Raw genomic sequence first — 19372 nt, 5'->3', positions numbered from 1 at the left:
ATTTGTCACCCTCTGTGATGGCATGTATCTCTGATTAATCATATTTAGAGAGAGAAAGAAAGAGAGCGAGTGAGTGAGAGAGAGAGAGAGAGAGAGAGAGAGAGAGAGAGAGAGAGAGAGAGAGAGAGAGAGAGAGAGAGGAAGTTCATTGCTGTACAGTGTAGATCACACAGTTCACCACGCAGCCAGCGATCAAAGATGACGGAAATGTAAAAGGTAGGCCTAACTCAATTTTAACTTAAGTTTTAACATATTGAAAAACGGTCCTGTTTTTGTTTCTGGTTGGATATATTGGCACTCTAATGGTTTTTTTTAAAAGCCAACAAACTTGACCTCACTCAAAGACATAGCAGGCTACTTTATATTGATAATGATGATGACAAAGATGTTTTTTATTCAGCAGTATTGACGTATTTATTTAGTAGAAATACTTTACCATCATTTTACATGCTTCAATTTGAGCTGATCTTTTGTAAAGCCTACCGGAGAAGGACTAAATGTATGCTCAACATCATAATGGCAGATCAAACAAACCCCTTCCTCCTCTCTTTTAGTAAGATGTTGAGTCCATCGAGTCCAACACAGAAGATCAGTGAAGAGGCCAGCTCTGAATCTGATGAAGGATCAGAGGTTGGCCTGGAACCTGAGACAGACCGGTTTGGATTCATTTTGACCAATGGATCCGCAGCTGGGTGAGCAGTTCCACTTCATGCTTGTGAATGGTTTTTGGTCCGTTCTTGAACTTGGCACTGTCTTTACAAACACATATTATAGTGACAGTAAAACACAAGTCCTATTAGTCTTCATACATTATAAAGTTGTACATTTACACATCTTTGTCAATATTAAGCCTACATGTGATTGTATTGTGTAAAGATTTTTTTTTTGTATGGCTTCTGACCCCATAAGTTTGTGAGTCCTTATCACCTAACATCACAGTCTTAGAGATGACATGAGCATATTAGCCAAAGTGAGTTCATTAAAAACAAAACGGAAATAAAAAATAAATCCGGCATTTTTAAAAGGAATACATACCAGTTGTTATTAAGAGAAGAATTTGATATGATGAGCCCGAAAAAGATCTTGGCAGATAACAAATTACAGTCCAAAGACAGTCAAGCAAATAAGACATTTGCTGCAGCTTCCAAACCATTTGAGAATAAATGACACAGTTTAAATCGACCGCATGGTAAAAACAAGAGAAACATAGTAAACAAGAAAACTTTGTTTGCAAAGAAAGTAATATTTGTACTTCAGAGTTAGAGCTTAAATGAGGTAACCGTGAACAACATCTCATTAAACCATGTGCATAAAGTAAACTAACATGTAGAGATATTCAGTTTTTAAAGTATCCTTACATTAACTACTTCTCTGCTGGAAAGAGATATTCTTTGTGAATGGATCTAAATAAAGAATGAGAAAGAGCTTAAGGCACTGTTAAGGCGGAGTAAAGTCCCAATAATAATGAATTATAATTATGTAGTAAAGCTCAAACACAAAAATGACTATTATTTATTTATGAATATTATTTATCATCAATGATACCAAAAGGGCAGTTAAATACATAAATGGACTGATATTCAGACCAGCAACACTTGCTTCTACCTGCCTTTAACATCTCCCCATTGATAACATCCTGACCTGTTGCCATGGAGACTGAACTGCTCGCGTGTGGTTTTCCTGTTTCCTGTCTAGAATTTCAGAGCACTGCGTTGTCGAATGAAAACACACAAATGTGCATGTAGCAACTCTGCATGGCAACTTGAGGGACTTTAACCGCTGTTATGTACTGAACAATCAATGTCCACTGAACACAGATTGTTCTTCTTTTTAAACTAACCTGGTGTCTTCATTGTTGTTTTATGTATCAGGTGTGTGGGCCCAGCTCCCGGGCTGGTCAGGCAGAGGGAGGCCAAATGGATAAGCATCATCAGCCAATGGGATCGTATCTTGTTGAAGAAGACTAAAAAGGTGGGGGAGTTTAAGTAGAAATAAACATTTAAGCGACATGAAGGATTCAGTGTGTACATCTTCATGGAAGACATTTTGACATGATTCTGTGTCTGTGTTAACGACATCACATCAGGTCAGAGTGCAGTGTCAGAAAGGCATCCCAGCCTCTCTCCGAGCAAAGTGCTGGCCTCTGCTGTGTGGAGCAACTGACACGATGAAACAAAACCAAACTCTCTACCAGGCAAGAAACCTGCACACTGTCACTGTGGTGAATGTTTTCAGATCAGCAACTTACAACCACAGAGGTGGAGTCCAACGATAGACTGTACGGCTTCATCATCTCACTCAGTGTAAAGAAATGTGTCACTGGTATCTTGTTCTCTTGTTCTCAATCAATTTGATGTCTCAGGTGTCAAGTAAAACTGATTAACAATTTGCTCAAGCTTAAACACTGTGGATAGTTTTGTTTTATTTTTAGCTTTTTTTTAAAAACCTTTTACTGTGTACAAACTTCCTGTCTAAACTATAATGAAATTAAATTCTGAATATTTGAAGCACTAAGCCTAAAACAGCTTATCTTTGTGCAATATGATAGAGTAGATTATTAATACTAGCACCAATAGTTTATGAGAAAGCTGCATATAACTGACATTAACCTTGTTTTGGGCCTGTGTTAGTCTCTGGACTCACAGCCTGCTCTGCAGAGCTGGGTGGATGTGATCGAGAGAGACCTGGACCGACAGTTTCCTTTCCATGAAATGTTCCTCTCTAAGGATGGACATGGGTAGGAAACACCACTTTGGACCTTGTTCTTTCTTCAATCATCTGATGGCCACAGAAAAGTCCTGATGCTTTTTTACACTTTACTTTACATCAGCCACTACATCGTCATATTCTTACCCTCTTACACTTGTGGTTTGTGTGTCTGCAGGCAGCGTGGATTATTTCGGGTGTTGAAAGCTTACACTCAGTACCAACCAGAGGAGGGTTACTGCCAGGCACAGGGGCCGGTGGCTGCAGTGCTGCTGATGAACATGCCAGCTGAGGTACAGACCAATTACACAGTGCAGCTTTCTGTCCAATGAAAAAGCTAAAACCCCATCTCAAAATATTTTTCCACAAACTTTTTTTTAACTGACAGCATGATTTTATATCTGAAAAATGAATGAACTGTTGTTGTTGTTGTTGATGACCAAGTGTCAATTTGTGGTTCATCTCGCCCCATGTGACCCTGACAGGAAGCATTCTGGTGTTTGGTGCAGATCAGTGAGCGGTACCTGCCGGGGTACTACAGCCCGCTGCTGGTGAGGACCCACACATACTGTATGTAGAATGCAGACACAATGTAGATGACGTAGCACGTGTATACAGTATGAGTACCCCTGTCACACTCAGATTATATACATGTAGGCTTGACATTGGAACCTAGTATCTTTTAAGTTGTGATATTAATTTTACCAAGAGCTTGCCTTAAGGCAAAAAGGATCATCCTCTGAAACAGGCCAATTTCACAATTTCAATGTATTTTATTCATAACATGATTAAGAAAATAAGCTCTTTAAAATCAGTATATTTAAGTCAGAGTCAATGCAGAATAAAGCTTCTAAAAATAAACATCATACATCAGTCAAAAAAGGCCTGTTTATCCCGTCTCAGTTGCCAGATCGCCGTATATCATTTCTTAAAGGAAACTTCATTTATTAGAAAACGAGAGAGCAGTGATGCACAATATTGTCTGAAGCTGTGTTTTTTGACATTTGCGTCCTTTAGGAGGGAGTCCTGTTTGACGCTGCCATGTTAACCTGGGTCTTGAAAAGGACGTGTCCAGCTGCACACAAACACCTGCAGCAGCACGGCGTGGAGCCGCTCATGTTCGCCACAGACTGGCTGATGTGTCTCTTCACACGCCACCTGCCCTTCAACACACTGCTGCGAGTTTGGGACCTCTTTTTCTGCTTTGGTATCTCACTGTTATATTTCCCTAAAAACAGAGAAACAACAATTGCATATTTAAGTGTAATTTAAGAGAATTGAGTTATTTGATAGAAGCGATTATTACACACATGGTCTCCTGGTCTTTGCAGGCGTGCGGGTTCTGCTCCAAGTGGCGGTGGTGCTAGTGCGTCGGGTGCTGGGCCGGGCTGAGCAGAGAAGGCAATGTGAGGGCCAGATGGAGACTCTGGAGAGGCTGAGGGGAGTCAGGGATCAGATCCAGGAGGAAGATGACACCTTTATAGCCGAGGTAAGAATGTAACTCGCTAGCTACCTGTTACTTCAGGACAAACATCTTTCCTCATGTTACTAAGGATATACAAACAGTTTTTTTTAAAACATGATTATTTATGGTTTACTTACTGTTTGTGTCTAAACATTAAATCCTACCAGACTTCAGTAGTTGCTGTTATGGAGATTATTCTGTTAACATGCAGGCGAAGTAGATATTTTTAATTCCGTCCACAACAATTAAACTTTTCTTTGATGTTTATATGACAGATATCGTCACTTTAAAAAAAATAAAAAATAATAATCCAGATCAAACAATACAAATTGTGTTTTTTACTGGACCCTGACTAGACAAATAGGAATAACTTAAATGTGTGAGGGGTGAAAATGTTTTTTTATATAACTTAAGTGACATTTTCTTCCCTTCTCAGGTGTGCTCGGTGCAGCTGTCCGCAAAAGATCTGGAGAAACAAACCGAGAAGCAGTTAGATAAGTGGAGGAAAGACAGACCCTCATCCTCCTTTGACCCCAGGGGTCGCTGCCACGGATACCGCATGGCGTGGGCACGGGCTCAGTACACAGAGGAAGAACAGGACAAGAGAGCGAGAGAGAAAGGGAACCTGTCTGTCCCTCTTGCTCGCTCGGCCTCCACGCTCTCCCTGTCTCCTTCCTTGCTTCAGAGGTGGAGGAAAGGGGGGAAAGTCAACGCGAGAGAGTGGGAAGGCGGGGGTAAAGTTGTGAGGCATCTCTCGATGGGAGCAAAGGAGGACTGCAGGACTGAGTTCCATTTCAAGAAGGTGAAAGAGGTTCAGGAGGAGGAGGAGGAGGAGGAGGAGGACATCGTTTCAGCCGAATGCAAAACACAAAGTGAGTCCAATCTAAGAGGACACAGTGCACAAAAAGAACTTGTGGAAGTACCCGCCAAAATGGACATAATTCAAAGCATACCAGCAGAGCATGAAGAGGAAACAGTGATACTTAAAGATGAGGCCGAACACTTGGGAAAGACAATCAATGAACCTGAGAAAAATCACCTCAAAGAGGCCGAGCAAAGACAGAGCGCTGGAAATATTCTGAACCCTTCCGAGGACAGGCCCCAACATCAGCAGTGTCTCAGAAGCACCCACCAAGACGCTGAAATAAAAGAGGAAAACAACGAGACGGCAAAACAAGCAGCAGAAAGTGAGCAACCAGCTGCTGAGGAGGAAAATGAGACTGAGACACAAAGGGATGATGATGATGATGATGATGATGCAGAGTCAAACACAGAAGTGGATTCAGGAGATATTGCAGATCTAAATGAAGAAGAGATCATTCAGACTGACGTGAAACCAGAGGAGAGCTCAGAAACCGAAGACGTGCAACAGACGAAGGTGGGAACAGTCACAGAAGTCTCCGAAAAAACAAATGAGACAAGCACAGGCTCGGCGACTGACAGTGGAGACGAAGCTGAAACTGTAAAAGATCCTGTTTTGGAGAGGGAGAAACATGAAGAAGAAGAAGAAGAAGAAGAAGAGGGGATCACAGAGAAAGAAAACAGCTCACAGGAAGACACATTGAAAGGGAAACACCACTGCACTGAGGTATTAGCAGAAGAAGATGAAAAAGAAGAGTCCTGCATTCATGCAGAGACAGAGACTGGTGCGCTTGAAAATAATCCAGAAGGAGTAGAAACAACGAATTCAGAACCTATAGTTTTAGAAACAGTGTCAATAATTGTGTGTTTACCTGAACACATCGATTCCAAAGAAGGCACTGAGGTAGAGGCTAATCCAGACACTGAAGAGCAAATAGCAGCTCAAAATGACAGAGTGACAGACACAGGTGAAGCGTTTGCTGATAGTTCAGAGGAAGAGGGCGACACTGTCGCATGTGAAAATACACAAGAAGAAATTTCCGCTTCAGAATCGGAGGAAAAGCTTGATAACAATCAAACACAAGCAGAGGAAACGACGGCAGACAGTGGAATGAATGAGGAGACTGCTGACTTTGTAAGACCTGAAACGGTTCATCACACAGTTGAGGTTGATGAGAAAACAACCCCATTGGACGAGAAAACCTCAGAGGAAACTGCGCCCGGAGAGCCATGGGTCTGTGTCTCTGTGGAGGTCGAAAGTATAGAAAATGTTGAGGAAAGCACAGCGGGAGGGGACGATGTCTTTGATTCCACAGACTCTGTGAAACCTGAGAGGAACCTTCAAATCCAAGACCGAGACCCCCCTGTTGCCGAAGACGAGACTGAGCCGAGTCACAACATCCAGACACAAGCCTGTGAGCGCCTCAACAGGAAGTCCTCCGGTGATTTAAACATATCGTCATCGAGCTCACGTAGGTCCTGGTTGGGGCGTAGGCTTTCTGAAGATCTCTTCATCATGCCACAGAAAACCGACCAGTCACAATCCATCCCCAATCACCAAGAAGTCAAACCCACTGAATCAAAACCCCAAGTCAACTCGTCACTGCCTGCAGAAGTGACTAAGGGGACTTACCCCCAGGCGGGACGGCAGCTGTCTGACCCCCATAAACGTTTTGGTCTCTTCCGCAGACTTAAAGGAGAGCAACCAAACAAGGCCAAGGCAAAAGGGACACCAAAAATGCAAGTGCCCAAAATCCTTATTCAGGACTTTAGCGATGGTACAGGGATGGGTAAAGTGGTTAAAGAGGAGGAGCAGGAGAAACAAAGCTCCAGGGAAAGGAGGAGGCGGCGGAGGGAGCAAGAAAGGAAGGAGAAAGAGGAGGAGAGGCTGAGAAAGAAGAAAGAGAGGGAGCTGGAAAAAGAGAGGGAGCGAGAGAGGAGGAAACCACAGACGAGAGGAAAAAGTTTCCAGGAGCAGAGAAAAAAAGGGAGCGTTGACGAAGCTCAAGCTGCAAAGACTGGATCGCAGACGCTCAGATGTACTGCTCCTTACGCCGAGTCTTACTTTTGACGGGACATTTTTAAAATCTGAAGTGACGAGGCGGTTTTCGTCTGTAACAGTCTAGACCACATATTGGTTAATGTTCAGAGATTCCTCATCCTAATTCTTTGATACTTGAACTTCTTGACATGTAAATAAAGAAATACTTTTTAAAACTTTGAAAGTTATGTTTTCTCTTTATTTGTAAGAGGCACCTTGGTCACTTCTGAACAAACTCTAAATGAAAATAAACAGGAAGTGCTTCAATTCCAGTTTAACATAATCCACCTGAAACATTATAGTCCATTAAAAAGTTTGAAAACAAAAGCGGTGAATTTCCCTTTTTTCTGCTGTGATTTATGTAAAAGAACAAAAGCCCTGCACTCGTTTGAACAGGCCAGTAAAGATGGGAAATAATGCTTTAGGATGTCCTTTTCCTTCCTCGTGCTGCAGATATGAACACATTCACTCTTTTTTTTAAACACTCGTCCATCTCTCTCTCATTCATTAGTCCACTGTCACTCTGCATGAGAGTCATCTTCACTGTCACTGGCTAACACTTCCTGACTCGTCACTGGTTGAGTCGTCATCTGAGAAGACGGGGGAAGCACCGATCCAAAGAACAGGGAACAGAACTGTAAGAGAAAAGAGTGAGAAGATATTTTTAACAATTACTGTTATTGAACACTTTTTATATAACAGACTACTCAAACCTTCAAAAAGCGTTTATCATCTTGTTGTAATTATTGGAGGTGTAACAATCTGTATCAAAACCGTATATAATCTAAAGAATATTTTGGTCAAATCAGAAAACTATCCAACCCACGACATAAATGATCTGAGCTGATCAGAACGTTGATATTTGTGATGTGTTGACCACGACTAGTGAAACTAGTATTGTCAGTTCAAATAAGTATTGGTGACAATGGGGCTGACCGTTGGCAAGTCTACTTGATCGCATGCAAACGCAGGATGCAGTTGTAGTTTAACAGCCGTGGAGGTGAATCTTCATGGGGATATGTGTAGTTTCTATTCTGATCAAAACAGGAAACGAAGCGTGGAGAAACACTCCTATAAGCACAGTGACTTCTCGGGTGTCGTGTGTTTTTGATACATAATGCGATCGTTCACTTTTGTCACAGATCTCACATGGACTTGTCTTTTGATCAGTATGCCTTGTGTACGTTTTTTTTTAAACATCATGGTCAGGTGTTTTATAATTTGAACAGAGGATTAATAATCCTCTTAGTTAATAAAGATTTGAAACTTGTTAAAAATAAATAAATGGCATGTGATGCTGCTGATAGATGTTAATCTGGAAATCGAATTTGAGACAATGTTAACTTTACCTTCTTATTTGGCGGTCTGTCTAAATCTGTTTCATCTTCCTCCTCCTCTTCCTCACTGTGTCGTCTCGGCCTGTGGTTAGCTACAGCCAGCTGTCTTGAACATGTGGGCCTGTCGAAGGGGGCAGCGGGGGGACATGTAGTTGAGGGACCTGGTGCCACGCTGGTATCCATGGCGATGATATACGAGTCCATGTCATCGTTCATGAAGTCGTCAGGAGGGGGCGGCGGCTGTGTGTGCGCTCTGAGGAGTGGCACAGATAGTTGGAACAAAGATGTGACAAGAATGAGGAAGGGGAAGGTGAAACATGTCTCTCTGCCTGCGTGATGAGTGACTGACACTGACAGCACACACAAACCCTCCACTGCCTCTCGCCAATTTGATTTCAATATCAGAGCTACTGTGACTTTAAAACATTCAACATTATCATCAAAAGAGTTATGATGATTGGAAATGTTGAAGGTTAATCCATCTTTCGTTGTATAGCATCAGATTATAACAAATCTCCTAAATTTATTGCATTATAATATTAGTACTGTATTTTAGGGATCATTTAAAAAACACTGCGTTGCTGTGAAGACTTTTACCAAAGGAGGTTTGCAGCCCGTTTTACCAGCATTACTGCCTGAACCTGTGCTGCATTAATGAAAAGTGAAGATTGAAAAAGTGCTGAAAACTTTGCTTCTTATCATTTTTGAGAACTACATCATTGTTAGATCAAGTAAACTTTATTTAGGCCATTTCCCAAGTAGTCCTGCACCTTCCAACCAGCTGACTTTCCACTCTGAGGACGTCAACAGGATTTTGTCCACCAGGTGGCCTCGCTGCTGTGAAAATGATTGGGGTTTCCTGTGTTAAGCCACGAGAAGTGAATAAACCTCAATGAATGGAAGATGAAATACTTTTGTTTTGCTTTGCCTGTGCTCTTATTAAAGTCTGGCTGACAACTGACCCAAAAATAAATACTTAAACACCATACCACATAAAGCAAATGTCAGCTTATGACACTGTTTACGCCGAGAATCGTGTTTGAGTGTTACCGTCTGGTGTTGTTTTTATGGTGGTTGGAGTCCTCAGAAAGTGTCGCCAGCACAAAGTTTCCCTCGAGGACGCTGTCTGTTACTGAAAGCACCACAGGGCTGACACACACACAAACACACACAATTATCACACATTTCCATAATAAATCTATATATTGTTTGTCATTTTTCAATCAGAGATGTAAAATACTTGCTCGCTTTTTTGAGCGGTTTTAGCAGTTGGTTGGACAATAGGGGGAATCTAAGGATGCTGCTTTAGGCTCAAGTCATCATAACTGTTTTTTTTTTTTTTTGTATATTTAATTAATCTTGAGCATCGTTTGAAGATTCGTGTATAGTGAAAATAACTGTTATTTGCCGCCCTATATTGAATTAAGCATGTGATGACCTGACACAAAGGCTTGCTTACCTGCCTGGTTCATCAAAGTACATAGAAATAGGGAGACCAGTAGACTCTGCAAACACCAACAAACCCTAAGAGGGAAATGACAATATGAAATCATTTGTCAAACCTTCATGTTGTGTGTTTCAAAGCAAGATTTTTTTTTGTTCTAAAAAAACTCAAAACAATTTTACTGCATGCAGCATGCAGTCTTTCCCCTCAAATAATAATGAGCCCTCTTCCCCTTCTTCTATAGATCTTGTGGTTGCTGTTGTCCGGTTCTCCCTCCCTTCATTGTCTGTCTTACCCGCAACTCCTTCAGACAAAAGGTGACGCTGTTGTGAGCTTTAACAGCGAAATGGTCAAACTCGTCTGAAGCCAGACACAGCTCTGTCAGCATGGCCCTGGACTGTTCTGAGAGCGACACAGGAAGAAAACAAAGACAGGTGTCAACTTGAGTTTTTAAACATCTTTTCTAAATTCCATGGCTGCTAGCATGCAGGGTTTGAGTTTGGGTTTGACTTCTTCTATATTTTAACAACAGTGATAACATTATTGTGTATTTAAGGCAGACTTTTTACATTTTTATTTTCACACAACTTTACTTTTGTTATAAAAATGTTAAAAGTCTGGGCTGTTGAATAAAGAACTGTGTATGTTTTGTTACCTTTAATAAGTGACTATTGTCGGTCTAAATGACTTGAATATTGCTCACTTGATTAAGATTTGTATGAATAAAAAGTTTTTGCATTTGCATTCAGAACTGAAAGAACAACTGACTGTGTCACTGTGAAAATCACAGACTACTACTCACCTGCTTCTTCCTCCACATGGTTCCTGACCCACATACGTTCATCGTTCACTGACATAGTCACTTCATCCACAGACTGAGGGAAATGAACGACCGTGTCCACCAGCAGCCTGAGAGCAAAGGAAAATGAAAAGTGGAAGAGAGGAAGGACAGAACCAAGTCAAGCCAAGAAGAAGTTGTACTTGTGGTGGGCGGACAACAGAACAGTTTACCAAAGTTGTGAGTCAACACTGGCCTAAGTGCATTATCCTCTTTTACAACACCAGCTACATGTTGCTTTTAACAGCCTTTCTTCCTTCATCCAATGAACACACTGTTGTCCAAAATATCTGTATAAGTCATAAAAATCACTTTTTCAACATGACAATAGCAACAAGTACACACTTTCATGAGAGATCAAGGTTGAGAGGAGGCTGTATCTCTCTTTTAACATAGAATGAAGAATGATTTACAGACCTGGGATGGGACCTGAATTCATTGGCATAGCTGTCTTTATCAAACACTGCTTGTAAGCTTTCACTGTCCTGGAAAGACAGGTTATGTGTCTTCAAGAGACCTGCAGAGAAAATACCAACACTCAAGCACATAGAATGAAATGCAATGAATGTGCGACATTAAAATAAAGTGTGTCATTTTAGAAAAATGTTATCCTCTTGTAAAACATTCTAGAAAGGAAGTGAGACCATGTTTGCAGTGCAGAGTGAAGGTGAGACGGTTCTTCTGCGCATCCAGCTCGATGTGACACTTGTCCACTGTTTTCTCGAGAGATGCCAGAGACCTGAAGACGGCCTGCACACTCTGACTCACACAAAGAAGAACACGGGAAGAGAGAAAAAAAACACAGACTATAACTATGTTGATATGCATATCAACATAGTTATAGTCTTTGTGGTTAGTGGAAATATGTTTTTAATGCATGCATTAAAAACATATCTCCACTAAGTATTTGGCTAATATACTACAAAAAATCTATGAGGAAAAACACTTATCACAGATGTAAGTATTTGTATCCTTCAAAATACTAAACTCTCTTAGTTTCATTTACAGGTAATTATAAAAGTGCTCTAATTATGACTAAGTACAACATGTTCTTCAAAAACAAAACACAAAAACATGATAATTTATTATAAATACAATGTAACCATAAACCTGCCTCTTGATTTGATTAAGTTGTTAACCTTATATTATATCATCAAATAGTAAATAATACAGAACATGTTGTAATAATGTATGTATTTTTTTCTGACAGCTTATTCATTTGTATGTCCATGCACTGAGTATGAGACATAAACTACAGATATGTTCATGTTATATTAACACACCTTTATTGCCATCTTGCAGCGGAAGGCAGGCCCACTTGGGACAGAGAACCTGCAGAAGAAACAGCAGACCAAGTTGAGTTTCAGCTCGACAAGCAAGCAAAACAGAGTTGAAACACTTTCTACTTGACACACTACAGGCACACACACAACAGGCACACGCACGCACACACACACACACGCACACACGCACACACACAACAGGCACACGCACGCACACACACACGCACACACACGCACACACACACACGCACACACACACACACACACACACACACACACACACACACACACACACACACACACACAAACACATGCACACACTTCGCACCTGCTGAAGAAGAGAGGTGCAAACAGGAAGCATGCATATGCAGACCGAGACGAATTCACAGACCGCAGGGCCAGCTACAAGAGAAAAAAAACCCACAAAAAGAGTATTTATGATTGACGCAAAGTCTGAACCGACACAGGAAGCAACAAGTCTGCATACATGACAGGAGAAAATGTGAGCTCACCCCCTCATCCTCCTGAGGCTCCACATACAGCTCATCACCGATCCTGGACAGAGACTGGATGGCTTTGGCCAGCACTGGACGGTACGTACACAAATATAAACAACCTTATAAATATTAACAGCATTTTCATACTCCGGTTCTTGTTGTAGACACATTGAGATACCTTTTACGTTTCCTCCCGTGACGATGCAATCCATTTCTTCTAATACGTTAGTAAAGTTAGAAAACCAGGGAATTTAATTCTTTACACTCCGAGAGATCATTCTTCAACAAAATTTGTTTTTGTCTCAGTTGAATGTGTATTTTAGTTTTCATTTCTACAGCAGCTCGACAGACGACTCTAGTCCGAATCGTAGCGTTGTTTACGCCGCCATAACCCGCTTCCGCCTTGCTGACGAATCAGAGGGTCAGAAACACAAAGGGGCGTGGCCTTTACTCAACGCATGCGCGGTGGCCTCTTACGTTGCTATGTTTAAAGCGTAAACTGTTAAGAGCTGCATGATGGACAAATTCTGCTACTTTTCATCTGATATCTGTCTGATACTGGATGGATCAGTTGTTGTCATCATAATAAAAATCTATGTTTTTATTATAAGTTGTGCAAGTCGAAGTTTTGTTTTGTATAGACTAATAATGATAAAATAATATTGTATTTCTTTAAAAATAGAGTTGTATTTGGAAACAACAAAGCTAAAGATCAGAAAATATTGATTAAAAATAACTGCTAAGGAAGTATTATTCAGTTTCCAGAACAGTAATACTACTCTAAGTTAACCATATTGTATTCCTATGGCAGTGATAAAGACCCGTTCATACATAAAACCCTAAAAGACTTGTTTCAAAGGTCATCCCTTAGGTTTTCATCTATCTTTCATTCTAGGGACATATATAGAAGCTGTGCACTAAAAATGCCCAGTAATTACCAGTCATGGGTCATGGTGGGAAGAAAAAGGGCGTGTGTGCACATGTGTAAGTCAGTGAGATGGAGAGAGAGAAATGGGAAGGAAGGGAGGGCAAAAAGAAAAATGGGCAGACAGTGAGAGTCACTCCTCAGTAGACAATTATCTCACCTCACTGGTCTTTCTCGTTGGTTTGCTTCAGGGTGTAAGATCTGAGGAACGTCACAGCGTCTCTCCTCCCTTCACCATTGATAGAAATGTCTGTTACAGAAGAGGAGTGACTCAAACGATCTTTTTGCACTTAAACCACGAATAGAGAGACTGCTGCAGAATCTTTTACGGTTATTGAGGAGAGGAAGAAGAGTGAGAGTGAAACATCCATCCAACACAGAGAAAAAGAAGAAACGGAGGAATATAAACCTTAAGAGATGGATCTGTCTTGATATTTACAGGAAGAAACTATTGAAAGAATCATGACAGAAGATTGGAGAAACAAAAAAGAAGGGAACATCCACCACAGGGAAATAAACAACAAACGGACAAAATGGTGATGTTATGTACACACAGGTCATTTCTTTTTTCCACCACTGTTTAGAGGACTGTATTGTTATGTTTTAACACAGTCATCATTGTCATGCTCTTCTGGATTAAATACGCAGCAGATCTCTTCCTAGATGTCTCAGTCGCCTAATTCGAAAGACACTCAGGCTTTGCTGCAGTCCATGCTGCAGAGACTGAAGCTCCAGCCGGGGAGAGAGGGCCAGGTGTACCTGAATGCACCTGCACCCAACACAGCTGTTCACACATGGGTGCGGGATGAAAAGAGAGGAGCCTCTGACTTCCAGGGAGAAAACTGTGGGCCCGGTAATGGCTTTGAGTTTGGGAGGATCTCCTCTGTGGAGATACATCAACCAGGTCACGTCGGTGAAGTGGACCGGGGTCTTACTTCCTTCCCCTCCCACAAAGAAAACACTGACAGTGACACGGCTGAGCACAGGGTGATGAGGCAGAACACACATATCCCAACTAAGGAGCAGCTGTTTCCTGCTAAATCACTCAAAGACGTGGATATCTCTCCCTCTGAGAGAACAGTTGGGGGAAATTCTGTCAGTTCTGCAATGATAAGCCACAACCCTGATGATAAAGATACCGCAACAAGTACAGGAAAGGGTCTGGGTTTCACACCCAAAGTTTACATGTGGTCTTTGAAGCCAACAGATGAAAATATTCACACAGAAAGTAAAGAGGACAAACTGTTGCACATGGGGAACGGAGGATTTGGAGCTAAAGATATGCTGGTCGGATCAACGGGGAAAACAAACAGCATGTCCAGAAGACAACAGCGATCAGCTGAGAATAAAACGAGAAGATGGACTCAGAAAATTAAGGAGAAATGGAGAGACAGGCAGGGCAGTTTTGGCAAAAGGGGAAAAGAGGAAGGATTAGAAGAAGACCAGAAGAGAGAGCAAGAAACTGGAGTGAGTAAAGTTTTTTTTTAATTGTTAAAACTTAAAAGGGAAACATGTAAGTGATACTGAAGTTTGTTTATTGCACAGATTTTACGTCAAAACCAGCCAAATAAGGACGTTGAAAAAACAGCCCCTTCACTGGACAGCAGTGACCCCAGTAAAACCACTCCTGAACTAACAGAGGATGGCATCAGTGACGGATACATGAGGTAATCTACTCACAGTTCCTGTACAAAAGAAAAAGAAACAGCCCTTAGTTTACCAAAGGGTGACACATGCTTATAGTTCTCAGTCTGGTTTTGGTGTTTCGTCTCTCGGGCCAAAAGCAACATGATCGAGATATGTGAAGTATTTCTGAGATGTCTCAAAGCACAGCTGTGATATCAGTTTTGGTTTTGTGTTTTTTCCCTCTAATGTGCCAAACACACCTCTGTCACACCATATATGACACACTTCAGCATGAAGAACAGTCCCAGGAGATGTTTCAAACATGTCCGAAAAATGTACCTGAAGTCACAAAGGATGACGTTTGCCAGTGTTGTTAGATCATACTTCATATCAATATGACTGCTTTAATGTGTTCGGTACATTTCACTGATAGTACCTCAACTCTCAACTCAACTCAACTCAACTTTATTTATAAAGCGCTTTAAACAGCCATGGCTGTGACAAAGTGCTGTATATCCATGAAGAGCACAAACATAAAACATAAGTAAAACCGTTCAAGAAGGAGTGACTTACTGTTGTTGAGACTATTTGAACACAAGCTACTCGTCTTAAAGTCTACAGTACAGTACCTGTACCCAAAAAACAGCAGTGCAATCCTTAATTGTGCAGGGACAGGCAACACCCCCACCCAATATTTATATACAACAACATCCAATCTGAAGGGCTGCACACAACAACATATATATCTCACTAAATATCCACCTGTACACAATTCGTTTCATCTCATTTCTGTAAGAACCTCAGGATAGCCGCTATGTCACGTGTCCCATGTTCAGAGGCTATAGTTGTTGGTGGGTTCAAAAAAAATCAACAATACAGGGGCTATTCTTTCCAGGAGAAGAGGCTATGAGACCCTTGCAATGATTGTTGGTAAGATAATCATTGTTGTTTCTAGAATTGATTGGGTCAGTAAGGGACTAGGAACCTCGGTATAAATATGAAAGTGGTGCAAGCCAAGGTTATTTTCTAAATGAATATTTTAACGTTAAACACAAGTTTTTGAATTAAATAGTTTTTTGTTGTTGTTTTTTATCTTTTTCTTTTTTTTCTTTTTAATCACATTTATATTGTCTGAGTATGAAATGTTCATATAAATACAATGATTAGAACTAATTTGAACTCTCTCCTGGTAGGTCATCAGGGGACTTTGAGTTGGGCCTCGGCTCATTCAGTCTACTGGAGGAGATTGTAACAGGTCAAGAGTGGGAAAAGTTCCTAAAACCACAACTCTCAGCCACCTCAGCCAATCAGAGACCTTCTGAAGAACAAAATCCTCACTGTAGCCTGATTTTGAGCCAGCCTGGAGGTCAGAATAAGCAGTGGTCAATACCTACCTCAGATTTCAGCATGGCACAAACATCATCAGAAGGTGTCCTGCCTTCTGAGGCTGACCAATCAGAACCAATGGAGCATGGGAACAACCAATCAGATCTACAGTCAGCAGAGGGTGGCCAGCTACAAAAAGCTACCTTTCTTAGAGTCAGTTTTTTCTACCATAATACAATAATTTACTTACTTGTTCTTACTTTGGTCCAAGAAAACAAAATCAAAAACATGCATGAGTCCATTTTCTTTTTCTTCCATTTTGTGTATTTAAGTTTTAATTTTAACTGTGTACTTCCCGCCCTAGCCTGCTGATCTCCTTGACAACTCAGCGTTGAAGAGCAGAGTCCAACTCCACAGAAAGAGGCAGCATCAGTCAGCTGAGAGAAGAGATGAGAGGCTTCAAAGACAGAAAATACGGGATGGGATTACAGTAGGCAGAGGTCAGAATAATTTAATATTCTGGGTATAGTTTACACAGGTGAACTTGATGAAAAGAGATGTTGTCTTGTTGCTGAAATGATGTTCTCTAAAAAGTTTTTTTGTGTCTCGTCTAATAGAGGGGTCCATATCTTCAAGCAGCGAAATGATGAAGGAGACAGGAGAGGAGTCACGACGTGCTGTTCTGCCTTCATACATCCTAAACTCTCCTCAACCTCTCTCTCCTTCTTCGTCTGCTCCCCCAAAGGGTGTCCTCAAACACTCCATTTCCCAAGATTCAGAGTTCTCAATGGAAGTGCAGACAAAAAGGGTACGTCACAAAACAGAAAAGTTGAGAAGGCATCGCCTCCTTGTGGCACAAAAATGGCAGATCAGGACTGTGTCCCACATCAATACATGTTAAATCAAGGCAGGCAAAGAAAAAAAAATAACATTGTTTTAAATTAGTAACATGTTTTTTTTTTTCATAACTTGGAATAAAACATTTTTTTTAGGTTTCCTTAGATTATATGTTCAAGAAAGAGGTTTCCAAATTGATTATGCATACATTGTTTTTGTGTGTGTCAGAAATGCGCATATTGTGTTGATATCTTTTTAAGTGAAATTACATTGTTTGGTGGAGAAAGTTCGTATGTTTGTTCTTTTGTATGTGGGCAAATTTAAACTTTTCATTTTGGTCAGACCTCAACGAATTTCCTAACTCATTTCAAATGATCTTTTCAATGACATTTTAAGTGATGATAACAAGGAAATGAGATATTGGCACACTGCTTAAGTTAAACTCATTCAAAAAGAGTGTTCATAGTTTTTGTTCATACTGTAAATGGTGAATTTTATGGTTAATTACATAGTTTGTTTATAACTACATTGTTCAGAAATATACGACTCATAGTCACATCTACAGCAATATTGATTAACCCATGTTACATAGACAAATAAAACCACTTCAAACTGATTCTACTATATAAGATGTTTGTTTTAACTGTTGTCTTCTTTTGTTTATACCAGAGGCGAGTTGAGGAGAACCGTCGTGTTCGCTTTTCAGAGGAGGTGCAGACCATACCACCTCCAGACCTGGATCTGGAAGATTTGGACTCAGAGGATGACTCTGATACAGAAGAGGACTCTGTCATCGAGCAAGACTTTGAAGTGGAGCAGGAAACTATGGAGGAGGTGGCACCGGCTCGTCGGCCTGCTCTGCCTGCCTGGATTCTGGCTCTGAAGAGGAGGAACACTGGGAGGAAGCCCAGATAGTCAAGGCTCAACAAAACAGACACTTAAAGGTTGTTTCATCTGGTTTAAAGATGTTTCACAAAAAGACCCTTTGGACAGTTTAACAATTATTCAGCAATACAACATATAAATACATGCATCTCAGGAGTTTTTTGGATTTCTGTCTGGTCGATATAAGCACCTCTGTGCAACTTATTGTCTTGCCCTTACCACCAACTGTGACCAGCTCCTAGTGCTGCTTTGTGAAGTTATAAAGAAAAGATATGAGAGAGGCATGTCAGACTTTTTCTTGCAACATGACTTTCTAACGAGAGGCTCAACCGACCCCACGATAAAACGTCTCATCTCACAAGGACTTTGATGATTTTTTACTCTTTCTAGTTTTTCTGTCCATTGCTTCTGCTCACTCCCTCTAAAATGTATTATATACCAGTAGTGTTGTATATTCTCAAACAAATGATGAGTCCACTTGTTGTCTTGAGTAAAGTTTCTAGCAGAAATGAAACATTTCCTCTTTCTTCATATTCAGACTCCTCTCTGTTCTGCTATCTGTGACACATAGTCGCTCTGTCTCCTCTTAATGGCTCCTTGTCCATTTGTCCAGGAAATTAACCCCAGAGGAGGAAAAAGATGAGACTGTGTGTATATATATATATATATATATATATATATATATATATATATATACACACACACACACATAAAGGTAGGCTGAAGATAGACACAAATTTCTGGTCATGCTACTTTGAACTTTAAGGAATACTACTTTTGATACAGGAATATTGTTTACTTTACTTCTGTTATGTTTTGTTATAGGGGCCAGTTACTTTGCAGACTTTTAAAAAATCCTTATATATTTGGACTAAAGCTGAAACCCAGCTGTAGGCTGAGTTTAAGTTCCATATTTATCAAACATAAGTGGTTTCCTTTTATCCCTTTTATTTAAAGTCATTATCCTTACAGTCATTATCCTCCATATTGTTGTCCTCTAGCAGTGCTGGAATATGTATATAACCTACGTCTGGTGTACCTTCTACATTTTTCATGTGGGTGAGGACAACTCTAGGGGAGCCTCGTTTCCTGTTCCTTTTCAGTCTGCCCAGACAAGAGAGTGACCAGAGGCTTCATTCAGAGAGATGGAGAACTTTCGTGCTCTGTTTATCGTATGCTGATATTTCCATTACAGGCTTGTATCGATTAGTGTGATTAAATTAGTTCATCAAACTCTGTGGCTAACTGCTGTCAATTCCTCTGTGGCCTCCCTTTACAGCTATCATCTCTGGTAAATCACT

The 19372-nt window shown here is 40.7% G+C and overlaps 3 protein-coding genes across 4 annotated transcripts; 2 read left to right on the top strand and 1 right to left on the bottom strand.

Moving 5' to 3' along the window:
* The first annotated feature begins 131 nt into the window (after nucleotides 1–131).
* On the top strand, nucleotides 132–7249 carry tbc1d10c (TBC1 domain family, member 10C). 2 transcript variants are annotated; one of them, XM_079352902.1, is made up of 10 exons: nucleotides 132–216; nucleotides 555–692; nucleotides 1872–1971; nucleotides 2087–2194; nucleotides 2631–2737; nucleotides 2885–2999; nucleotides 3192–3257; nucleotides 3724–3913; nucleotides 4038–4195; nucleotides 4608–7249. In XM_079352902.1, exons 2-10 carry the CDS (start codon nucleotides 559–561, stop codon nucleotides 7101–7103), a joined length of 3474 nt encoding a protein of 1157 aa, XP_079209028.1. In that variant the 5' UTR covers nucleotides 132–216; nucleotides 555–558; the 3' UTR covers nucleotides 7104–7249. The 2 variants fall into 2 exon arrangements, with proteins under 2 accessions (XP_079209028.1, XP_079209029.1); XM_079352903.1 differs by lacking the exons at nucleotides 132–216; nucleotides 555–692 and having other exon boundaries at nucleotides 1916–1971; nucleotides 2092–2194.
* An 8-nt stretch (nucleotides 7250–7257) lies between these two features.
* On the bottom strand, nucleotides 7258–12912 carry rad9a (RAD9 checkpoint clamp component A). The gene is made up of 12 exons (XM_079352936.1): nucleotides 12651–12912; nucleotides 12488–12561; nucleotides 12304–12377; nucleotides 11976–12024; nucleotides 11337–11451; nucleotides 11110–11209; nucleotides 10657–10763; nucleotides 10150–10256; nucleotides 9870–9934; nucleotides 9461–9559; nucleotides 8423–8663; nucleotides 7258–7708 (listed from the first exon to the last, which is right to left on the bottom strand). Exons 1-12 carry the CDS (start codon nucleotides 12682–12684, stop codon nucleotides 7592–7594), a joined length of 1182 nt encoding a protein of 393 aa, XP_079209062.1. The 5' UTR covers nucleotides 12685–12912; the 3' UTR covers nucleotides 7258–7591.
* On the top strand, nucleotides 12484–18579 carry LOC306829765 (uncharacterized protein). Its single transcript, XM_079352924.1, has 7 exons — nucleotides 12484–12568; nucleotides 13589–14864; nucleotides 14943–15064; nucleotides 16217–16562; nucleotides 16714–16849; nucleotides 16967–17157; nucleotides 17856–18579. The coding sequence occupies exons 2-7, from the start codon at nucleotides 14061–14063 to the stop codon at nucleotides 18099–18101; spliced, it is 1845 nt and encodes a 614-aa protein (XP_079209050.1). The 5' UTR covers nucleotides 12484–12568; nucleotides 13589–14060; the 3' UTR covers nucleotides 18102–18579.
* Nucleotides 18580–19372: the final 793 nt, after the last annotated feature.

This window comes from Symphodus melops (genome assembly GCF_947650265.1).
Source record: "Symphodus melops genome assembly, chromosome: 9".
Taxonomy (NCBI): Eukaryota; Metazoa; Chordata; class Actinopteri; order Labriformes; family Labridae; genus Symphodus; species Symphodus melops.
The sequence above is the reverse complement of the archived record's forward strand: the minus strand, read 5'-3'. Positions and strand labels throughout refer to the sequence as shown.